The sequence below is a fragment of the Lethenteron reissneri genome, chromosome 19 (assembly GCF_015708825.2).
Source record: "Lethenteron reissneri isolate LAM-NWPU_2019-01 chromosome 19, ASM1570882v1, whole genome shotgun sequence".
NCBI lineage: Eukaryota > Metazoa > Chordata > Hyperoartia > Petromyzontiformes > Petromyzontidae > Lethenteron > Lethenteron reissneri.
In genome coordinates this window covers 2,810,486-2,821,398 of record NC_083797.1, presented here as the reverse complement: position 1 = coordinate 2,821,398, position 10,913 = coordinate 2,810,486, and the positions used below count along the sequence as shown (strand labels likewise).

Genomic DNA, 10,913 nt, shown 5'->3' with positions numbered 1-10,913 from the left:
CATCTTGAATCATTGCCTCACTTGATGCAGCTAATCTGGCTGTGACGGTCCCACCTGATGACGGAGACTTGTGTTGCCTCCGAAACGTCGTGATCTTTATTTTATTTATTTCTATTAATTTTGATGTTTTACCTACGTGACTTTACCGGAAAAAACCTAAGAATATGAATCCTTGCAGTCACGAAAGCTTCAAATCTAAAACATGGCCAAACCCAAAAACTTTTCGAAATCACCAAAATAAAGCCATAAGCAATGTAACAGTCATCATAGGAATTGTTACCGAAATTTAACAATAAACGACATAAACAACATGTACCACCAAACCCTGTAGCCATAGCTGGCTGCATGAGTCACTCCACAACAGCAGGAGCATCAGTAGGAGTATACCATTTTTTAAAATGCTCCTTTAAAGATCAGCACACTAAATCAAAACACAAGATCACACGTTGCAGACAACACGAAGACCTAACTCTTGCGATCGGCCCAATATTGCGAATGTCAAGGAGGCCATGTGCCGTTGTGGAACGCACTTGATGATAGCAACAACGGGCAACGTTTGAGAGTTACGCGAATAGCAGCCCTCGTTGTTTCATTACACGCGCTTGCAATAGGCAATCTAAGCCAATTAACGATTCGACGATGTCCAAGGGGCTATTCCCACCTCCCCCCGGCGTTCGGACTCAGTTGGAAAAGTCCACATGAGGTGGGCAAATGCCTTTTCGCGTCTGCTACGCACTCCGTAGTTCGCCCTCATTGTGCATGAATATTATATTTTTGTTGCATTCATGCCCCGTTATTTAACGCTCATTGTTGAGAGCACGTTTCGCATCCAAATGCGCTTGAGAGTGTTAGCAATAATCGGCATCGCTTGATAACGCTTGTCACCGCACCTTTACGTTGATGTTTGGTGTTTATGTTGAGCCGAAATGTTGGTGGGACGGGAGTCCGTGTCGTTTGCGTTTCACGAATTTTAATATCACGGGAAATACGCGGGGTCCTGCTGGTCTAATAAATAAGATGGGTCTCCTACATTTCATTGTTTAGTCGCCACTCCATGTAATACAATAACCATTGTTTCCCCCTTCATCGCTAAAGCAACAGTGCTGAATAATGTGGTGACTGCGATATATTTAGCTACATCAAATAAACAGGTCCCCGTTCTGTATTACCACATACAGATTACAATATTTTTTGTCCACGGTTCGAATCTTGCGGACGCCCTGGTTACTACTGCGGCTGTAGTAACAATTACGTACGCGCTGTCTGCTTTGCAGAGGAAATTAAAACTATTCTGTCATCTCATTCGAAGAGTTTGGCCATTGTGTGTCGGCGTCATGGTTACAACAGTTTCCACATTTTAAAAGTTACCCGCAAATTACTCTCATTGGGAGTGTGATTGTCAATCATTGCTCCAGCTACTGCGATAACTTGGCAGGAACCTCCTTATAAAGAAGAGACGTGAAATTATTGGAGCCTTTGCTGGGTAAACAACTGTGAATAATACTTTTCCAAACACATTTGTTGAAGCAAGTACTATACACTCTGGACAGGTTTTGAGTTTCTAAGGGGTCTCATCAGTAATCAGGACCTGTTAAACAACTGCTATTGGGTTGCCAATGCGAAAAGCAATACTCTATCCAGCAATTTTTCGTGAAGCAAATACCCCATCTCTGTTGGTGTGGTCCATACTGCTGAAAAAACAGTTTATGTGTGTTTATTTTAAACTCTGCACATACATAGCCTGGTTTATGTGCCATCACGGTTAAGGTTCACAGACACCATACTACACAGTGCAAAACTACACGATTATAGCCAGCACATGTAGTACATTTTACAATACAGTACAGTATAGTTAAATTGTGCATTGTGTTTACGTTCACTTTGGCTTACTTGCGAATGTAGCTGAATCACTATCGTCTGCTTCACTAATGTCAATTGGTAGGTGGGTCAGGGTTTTATTGGTATCAATATATATTTTTCCCCCATCCGCTGACATTTAAGAATAGTAATCATGTTTGACACAATACAATTCATAGGCTCAATGGCTACCGTATCCTGGTGCTGATCAAAATTAAAACAGAATCTGTATCAATACTCGTTGAATCCGATGAGCTTCAACGCACTTTAGCACAGAAGGAAGTGAGATTTCAGGCTATAGGTTTACGTTGGCACAGGAAAAGCATATTGGGAAATGCTCATTTTCTATGGGGGGAAGGTGATGCACCTGGTTATACCATAGAAACCTGTTTGCAGCAACATCAAAAACATGCATGTTTCAAACGGCAAGGTCGTTCATTAACATGATACAAAAAAAATTCTAGACTCATAGAACGCACCATATACTTAAAAAAAAACACAAGTCAGCAAAGCAAAGCAATCAATTTGCACTTACACATTGCGAGCAAACCCGGGGTCCAAAATTATCGTTCAAAAAGCTGAACATGGTACATCCCTAGTTACGCATTAGGGTGGCGTGGGATTAACCGAGCCGGCGTATTTGCATTTTTTCGACCGAGCACCCAGGAAGCCGTGAAGAGGAACAAGAGGAACAAAAAGAATCCATGGCTGGCCGCTTGAACACCTTGTGGCTCCTAGCGCTGCACGCAGCCGTCACGGGGTGGTACGGCACCACCGTAGCCCTCCACGTGGACAACACCGGCACGCTGCCAGGCGGCTCGCTGAGCTACGGAGGCCAATGGAAGTACCTGACCTTCATCGACTTGGTCAGTGTGTGCGTGTGTCTGTCCGTGTGTGTCTGTGTGTGTGTGTCTGTGTGACTGTGTGTGTGTATAGTGGGGGGAGCGGTAGTGTAGCGGTTAGCGCGCTGCGCTATGAACCTGGCGACCCGGGTTCAATTCCCGCTCACGGCCAACACCGGTGACGATTATCTGAACCGGTCCCGGGCCTCCCCTAGGTCGACTCAGCCTCAAATGAGTACCTGGTGCGGTATGTAAACATTGCCACTGGGAGACAAAGGCGGTCGGGCGTGGTGCTGGCCACCCACCCCCTCGTGTACCGTTCCGGCCTTCATAGGTGCTCGCTAACAGCACTTGCCTCTACAGTCTGTTTAGGCTAGACGGGGGATCTTTGTCTTTGTGGCTTTCACAGGTGCTACTCGCCAACAAGCACGTGCCCCCCATCTCCACGCCACTGAGAGTCTGTTTAGGCTACATCGAGTTGGGGGGTGTGGTCTTTGTGTAAAGTGTTGTGTGTAAGTGGGAGTGTAGCGATTACATTTCGATTGGAAGCTTTCGTGACTGCAGGGATTCATCTTCTTGGTTCTTTCGGTAAAGTCACGTAGAAGGGAAATAATAAAATAATAAAATAAAATTTATAATAATATAATAAAAATAAAACAAATAAAATTTACTATGTTTTATTTTTAAAATACAATTTATTATGTTTTATTTTTATTATTTTGTTATTTCCCTTCTACGTGACTTTACCGAGTGTAGCGATTATTGTTCTGCGTCCCGACGATTATAATCTGAAACGGTCATGGGCCTCCCCTAGGTCGAATAAAAAAAAACATCGCCACTGGGGAGACAAAGGCGGCCGTGGGTGGTTTTGACCACCCACCCGCTCGTGTGCCGTGCCGGCCTTCATTGGTTCTACTCGCCAACAGCAAACTTGCCCCGACAGTCCGTGAAAGGTTACACGGGGTGTCGTTGTCTTTGTCTTTGAAGTGCATTTATATTCACAGGAGGTAGCAACAGGTGGCCCATCTACCAGTCGTCTCATTTGGTGCCACGGGCATCAGTATCTGTCCCGACAAACTGTCAGCAAGAGAGCCCTCCACACTTCCACGTGGCCTCGAAGTGCACCTAGCCTGGCACAAGGGACGTGGTGATGACTGGCGGCGGTTGTGGTGCATTTATTGACTGCAGCAGCACGGATCCTCCCCGCCAAGGGTTGCCCCCTTTATAATGGACTAGCGGGAAGTACCTGGCGTTGCTCGGGCAAAAAATATATATTTCAAAACTATTCTTAAAAATCTAACATATACACACACAGATAGCAAGCAAATGTGAAAGCCCGGTGGGCCGTTTGTCCATTTATCCACAAACAACATAATAAGAGGCCCAAAAGGTATAGAAAGTGGAGGGTAAATAGTTGATTTTGTTAATTTGTTTTATTTTATTGTTTTTTTATTTTAATATTTACCCCCGCGTAGGTCTAAATACGTACACACCCTCCATACAACAGAGTTGCTCGGTCAATGGCCAGGGTCAACGGCGGCGTGGTGTGATCCGCAAATATGCCCGACTGTGAGGGCGGGCACAAGCCGGCGTGAGTAGGTTAAACGTTGAGTTTTATAAGGGCACCACGGGGTGACCAGCCCCTCCCCACCCAGCCCCACCCCCCACCCAGCCCCACCCTCCCCACCCAGCCCCTCCCCACCCTCCCCTCTCCACCCAGCCCCACCCCTCTCATTTTTTGATGCACGACGGACGGACACAATACCGTGTTGGCTGGTGGAACCAGGTGGTTCCTACCAGTAAAACATCCCATATTTTGGCTTTTGTATAATGTGAGAAAATATTAATTTGTATTGCAAATATTACAATGCTGTGTTTCTAATATCACAGATTCTACAGTTGGTCTACTTTGGTCTTTGCGTGTTGGTCGATATTTTGGCACTCACCCAAGGAAAAGGAAAAGAGATGAAGGTCTTGCAAACATTGACGCAACTTCGAGACACCATTTTTGCCACCCTGGCTTTTCCTCTGGCAGTGGTGAGTTCAGAGGCACACTATTTCTCCCGCAGAGTCTTAACACTTATTGTTGTTAAACTCAAAAAAATGTGAATACCCTCACGGTTGTTCTTTTTTTTCTCACCAGTTTGTAATGACCTCAATCTGGACAATTTATGGCAACGAACATAAGCTGGTGTACCCGAAGAAACTGAACGTTGTTGTACAGCAGTGGCACGATCACGCGATGGTAATGTGCTGAGATTTTGACTTAAGATGTATATTTAACTTCTTTGCCACCTTACGTAGCCAACTATGCTAATTGGAGATATACACTGAACACAGTCGGCGTTTGATGCTAACAGTACTTTGATGTTTCCATAATACACCTCAGTGAATCATTGTGTAAAACCCAATCAATGTGACGTTTTATCTGCTCGTGTGCGTTTTGTCACAGAATCATAACCTACAATTAGATCGCATTTAGAAGCACATGTGTACCTACAAGTATAGTTTCAAATATTTGCTAAGAGGTGTTTGTCCACAATGAACAGTAATATTAAAATCTGTCCCTTTATTTCACAGCACACCACCATTGTACCAATAGTGCTGGTAGAGATGTATGTAACACGACACGTGTACCCTTCCAAGAAGGCAGGCATAGCGACTCTTGCGGCTTTCTTCATCACCTATGTGTCATGGTAAGTGTTGTTAGGGATATTTAAAATGATTTGGTGAGTTCACCGATGTAAAATTTACACTTAGCAGGCAGACCTACCAAGAGCATGGTGACCAAACGCAACACATTTTATGGCCACAAGTCGCATTTTAAGAATGTACATTGTTTCACAAGTTCAAAATGAAATGTGCCGTGACAGTTCTAACGTCAAAACACACCTCGGATTTTAATGCATAAATTAACATAATTAAATATACAAATGTAATGGCCATCACATCGAAATAATAATGGTTCCTTGCGTGTGCAAAACGATTGAATGGAAAGTGAATGGGTTGGATTTGACTGATGAAAACAATCCTGACCGCAGATATGTCCTGGCTGCCCAGCACTTTGGATCGACATTAAACGAGTATTTCGTTGTAACTTTGCTCGGGAGATTTATAACACATTCCTGCGGAGGGAGCTGGTAGGAACGTTGGGTTGCTCGGTCAATGGCCAGGGTCAACGGCGGCGTGGTGTATTCCGCAAATATGCCCGACTGTGAGAGCGGGCACAAGCCGGCGTGAGTAGGTTAAACGTTGAGTTTTATAAGGTCACCACGGGGTGACCAGCCCCTCCCCACCCAGCCCCACCGCTCCCACCCCCCACCCAGCCCCACTCTCCCCACCCAGCCCCTCCCCACTCTCCCCTCCCCACCCAGCCCCACCCTCCCCACCCTGCCCCTCCCAACCCTCCCTTCCCCTCCCCACCCAGCCCCTCCCTGCACGGCGGACACAATAATCCCCTGTGGGCTGGTGTAACCAGGAGGTTCCTACCAGTATAAATCCACTATGACTCTGAGGGTAAAGCAAATGTCCTGAATGCGTGTATGTTCATTTTACATGTAATAAGTGTAATATCTCCTCAACAACCTGATGCACTTTGTTTTCAGGATTATCTGGGTTAAACATTACTCCAACATCTGGGCGTACCCATTTCTGAATGAAATGAGCTTCGAATCCAGGGTCATGTTTTTTTCTTCTTCATTCATGCTTGTGATTGGATTTTACATCGTGGGAGAGAAGTTAAACAATGTATTTTGGGGTGAGTGAATTTTAGAACGCTACGCCGTTAACATATACACCATAAACAACTGCTGTCTTTGCACATTTCAATTAACCTGTATTGAAACATTCACATTTTTTATGCTGGATTAAGACGTTATGAATGCAAGTGGTGGAAAATGAGACCGAAAGCTCATATTGGTGTAAATGTAATAAATAAAATAACTAGATTTTTTTGTATTCCTAAAAGTTGTGGAGAAAATAAGCAAGGAAGATGAATACAAAGGCTAACCAGCTTTCATAATCAGCAATCAATGTCTGCTGGTAACGGTAAAGCAATGGACAAGGAGGCAACATTAACCACACAACCACGTGTGTGCAACACAGTGGACTGCAGGGACACATCATTTCAACAATGCACACTGAATCACATTACCATCGCCAACACGATGGTATCAGAAATATTCATTTTTATTTTACACGCTTTTATTTAACTCACTCTGTTGTTAATTGGTTCTTTACCCTTCTATCTGGCAACAAAACTGACACCTTTTTGCAAGGAGTCATGTTTGCATAGACCGCAATACCTGCAGTCATAATACAAACAAAAGAACATAACTCTGATTGCGGTCTATGCAAACATGACTCCTTGCTAAAAGGTGTCAGTTTTGTTGCCAGATAGAAGGGTAAAGAACCAATTATCATATTTTTACTGGCAAATGAGGTCCCCATAGTGTAGTCACTCTGTTGTTGTTGTCGTATCCTCAAATCTTGTAACTAAATTTTAACCCACTTCCCAATGTGGTATCGACTGCAAACTTTGTATACTTATGTCTTAATGATGACAATACTATATTCTATTATAAAAAATATATATATTTTTTCACAATCTTTTTACACGCTTTCTATTAACTCACTCCGTCTGTTGTTGTCGTACACTCAAATCTTGTAACTCAACTTTAACCCATTTCCCAATGTGGCATCGACTGCAAACTTGGTATACTCATGTCATACTGATGACAATACTATATTCTATCATTAAAAAAAACATATTTTTATATGTTATGTTTCGCCTTGTCTCTAATTGTCCACGCTCAACTCACGTTGCCATTTCCTGGAGTCGTGGAGTTCTGCCATTACTCATACGGTACATTTCATTAAAGCATGTTTTTATTAAAAGTATTTTTTAAATATTACTTATTATTGTATATGATAAGAATTTGAAATGTTTGATGGAATAAAGCCCAACATTGTTTTTTTATTACTATCACTAAAATGTTGCATTCCTCTCTCTCTATGTACTGACTGGCTTCGTAACAAATGCACTCTGCCACTTGAAAATAGCTTGTTCGTATTACACAACTGTGCACATATAACGGGGCTACATTGTCAGCAAGGAGCAGTGTCAGAGTATCCATTGTACTATGCCCCAACACCTAGACTCCCCTCCCCCGCCTTCACTGGCCAACGTGGTGAAGTATGGCTAAAGCACCCTCGCGTTTCCCAGTGTGGGGAGGGCCTTAGCCAGTGTTTGACAGAAGAGATGTACACACACACACACAGATCCTTCAACCAAACTCAGTATAATACTGGTAGGAACCACCTGGTTCCACCAGCCCACAGGGGATTATTGTGTCCGTCCGTCCGCCGTGCATCCAAAAATGGGAGGGGTGGGGCTGGGTGAAGAGGGGATGGTGGGGAGGGGCTGGGTGGGAAGGGGCTGGGTGGGGAAAATGGACGAGCGGCTGGGTCGGAGGGGAGGGGCTGGGAGGGGAGGGTGTTGCTGGGTGGGGGGTGGGAGGGGTGGGGCTGGGTGGGGAGGGGCTGGTCACCCCGTGGTGCCCTTATAAAACTCAACGTTTAACCTCACAGTCGGCCATATTTGCGGAATCCACCACGCCGCCGTTGACCCTGGCATTTGACCGAGCAACCCAACGTTCCTACCAGCTCCCTCCGCAGGAATGTGTTTTGTAAAGTGCGACCCTCCAATTGTGCCACACCTGATCAAAGTGTCCAACAGAGTTTCTAACGCAAAGGTCAGAACCTTTGACAATTCCTATTTACACGGCAGGATGTGGTGCCAAGGACAATGTGATCACGTGAGATTGGTGACTCGGAACATGCGTCTAGTAACACGTGCAAAGTAACACCCGTTTTATTGGGGGGGGGGAGGGGAGGGAACAATTGTAATACAGGAACAATCTGCAGCAGTGTTCTTCACTAGTTTTTTAAGGGGGCCACTTTCACCCAATAAGACACCAGTGTGAGGGCTGCCACACATTTTAAACAATTGGGGGGTTGACAGCAGCACAATGATGTTGATGATGGGGGGGGGGGGGGGGTCACGTGTTGTGTATTGTCAGGGGCCGCACTAAAGGCCACCAGGGGCCGCCAGGGGGCCACGGGCCTTGCAGTGACAAACACTGATCTTCAGTGAGTAAATTGCAGTATTGATTTGAAGCTTTCGTGACTGCAGGAATCCATACTATTTGGTTCTTTCGTTAAAGTCACAGTTAGAAATAAAATAAAACAAATCTTTAAATACTGGATTGTGGACATGCTGATTGGCCGTGTCGGGTGGTGGAGGGTTACGACACATTTATAAATAACGCGATCTAAACCCAAAAACGTTGATTATGAATAATATTGGTCGCGAAAGCCTACGTGTTAAACTGATGCGTAGAATCACTGGAAAAAACATTTAAAAAATGCTGCAACAGGTTAATTGAAAATGTTAAGCCTGCTGTGATGAAGACGCATTAAAAATGGTTACAAAACAAATAGCCCTCGCATCAGAGATGACTTCAATACACAATCATCGCTTAAGGGAAGGTGCTTTAGCTAATCAATCTTTTGATTATTATAACACATTGATTTGCAGTAGCCAATGTCATTTAGGTGGTGTGCAGCCTTCCACGTGTGCTTATAATCATGTTGGGTTTAATCTAAACATTCTGAAAGAGAATATCTGATCATGGTTCCTTACTACTGTATGCTAGATTCGTTTTATAAAACCCATTTAAATTAGAAATAATTTACCTGGAAACAACTGTTGTATGTTCTCTTGGTAAAGCCTTGTTAGAATACACAATGACACGGGCAGTATGCTAGACCTGCTAGCATTTACAAACAACAAACTGTCTTAGAAAAATTTCATCTTTGCACACACCGGTAAACATAAGCAGTTTTAGTATCAGAGATTTCTGTTAAACGGGACCTTTTTCTGTTTGGATAAAAGCAACGACTTGTATAAAGAGACACTCCGTTATAATGGACTCTTATTCGTGGCCAGAATAGGGATGAACAATTCAGTTCCACGCACTTCACGGAAACAAACACAACCTCAACATATAACAAGCATCGACAGTGGACAGAGAAAACAGCTGTGATACTTATCCAAAATGATCCACCCACACTCTGTGCAGAACACGTAGGCGCGGTGGCATAAAACACATGAAGTTGGCTTTTTCGATTAGTATCTCATTTGAAGGTAAAAAAAGCGCTTAAGGAGTTTTATACAACCATCCACTTTGATGGCACGCCACTTCGTCAGGGTTGGTTTGGGCAGCCTCATGTGCCCAGTGGAATCATCGAACGACAGCCCAAACCACTTCTCATACAATCTCCATGCAGAGATTCACACGAAACATTTCACTGCGATGTCACGCCACCTTTTGTTAATGACCAGAACACGTGGGATAGTCTGTATGGCATGCTTGGCATAGGAGGGATGGATTTAGCAAATTGGCATGAATTATTCTTGGCGAAAGCAGTCTCGAAGTGGTTCACGCACTTATCTGGCTACCTGATCAGCTCTCCACCGATTTCTGGCCACAGTCAGCGGCCAGTGATATTTGAATCGGTCCTGCCAACCTTGACCAAAACAACGCACTGACCAGCGTGATGAAGTATGGTCAAATAACTCTAAATGACCAATGATGCACGAGTCCTTGATTCAGCAGTAGATTACTGAAAGGAAATAAATGAAATGGTTATCGATCCTCCAGGAGTTTAATTTAAGCAGTTCAGGGAACGTCCAAACTACAACATAAATATGCCGGTTCGTGTCTGCATAAGTTCAGTGAATCCGCGTACGCTCATCCGCTTGCCCGCAGCCACGAGAGGGGGGGTACTACACTCGTACTGAACTAAGCCCGAGTACAAACTGGCAGTAATACTCGGGGTTGGACGTGAGAACAATTAAAACCATGGACGTCGCAGTCTTTCCACGTGTGCACACGGGGCAGAACAGAGGGCACGATGGACTCAATTAGATGCTGTCCTCGCTCATTCCCTTTCGCGTTTAACACTTGGTCAGAGTGCTTCCATGGTGGAGATGACAATTCTTCGTTTGATTCCGAAGAGAATACGTTGAAAATACATCGTTTTCATATATCTGTCCTGTATGTAAACTAAATTTTTTTTATTTGACCAGGTAAGGCCCACTGAGCTATGTAGCTTTCTTAGAAGCGACCTGGCCACAAATGATAGTTCAAC

At 44.2% G+C, this 10,913-nt stretch overlaps 1 protein-coding gene across 1 annotated transcript; it reads left to right on the top strand.

The window, feature by feature from the left end:
* The first annotated feature begins 2,539 nt into the window (after positions 1-2,539).
* On the top strand, positions 2,540-6,938 carry LOC133344049 (androgen-induced gene 1 protein-like). Its single transcript, XM_061553997.1, has 6 exons — positions 2,540-2,723; positions 4,590-4,736; positions 4,843-4,944; positions 5,280-5,395; positions 6,305-6,456; positions 6,667-6,938. The coding sequence occupies exons 1-6, from the start codon at positions 2,562-2,564 to the stop codon at positions 6,705-6,707; spliced, it is 720 nt and encodes a 239-aa protein (XP_061409981.1). The 5' UTR covers positions 2,540-2,561; the 3' UTR covers positions 6,708-6,938.
* The last annotated feature ends 3,975 nt before the right edge of the window (positions 6,939-10,913 follow it).

Bases quoted from the DNA above. Each gene is read 5' to 3' on its own strand.
- LOC133344049 (XM_061553997.1), top strand. From the start codon at position 2,562: ATGGCTGGCCGCTTGAACACCTTGTGGCTCCTAGCGCTGCACGCAGCC. The intron at 4,945-5,279 runs GTAATGTGCTGA...TTTATTTCACAG, and splicing joins AGTGGCACGATCACGCGATG to CACACCACCATTGTACCAAT. The intron at 5,396-6,304 runs GTAAGTGTTGTT...CTTTGTTTTCAG, and splicing joins TTCATCACCTATGTGTCATG to GATTATCTGGGTTAAACATT.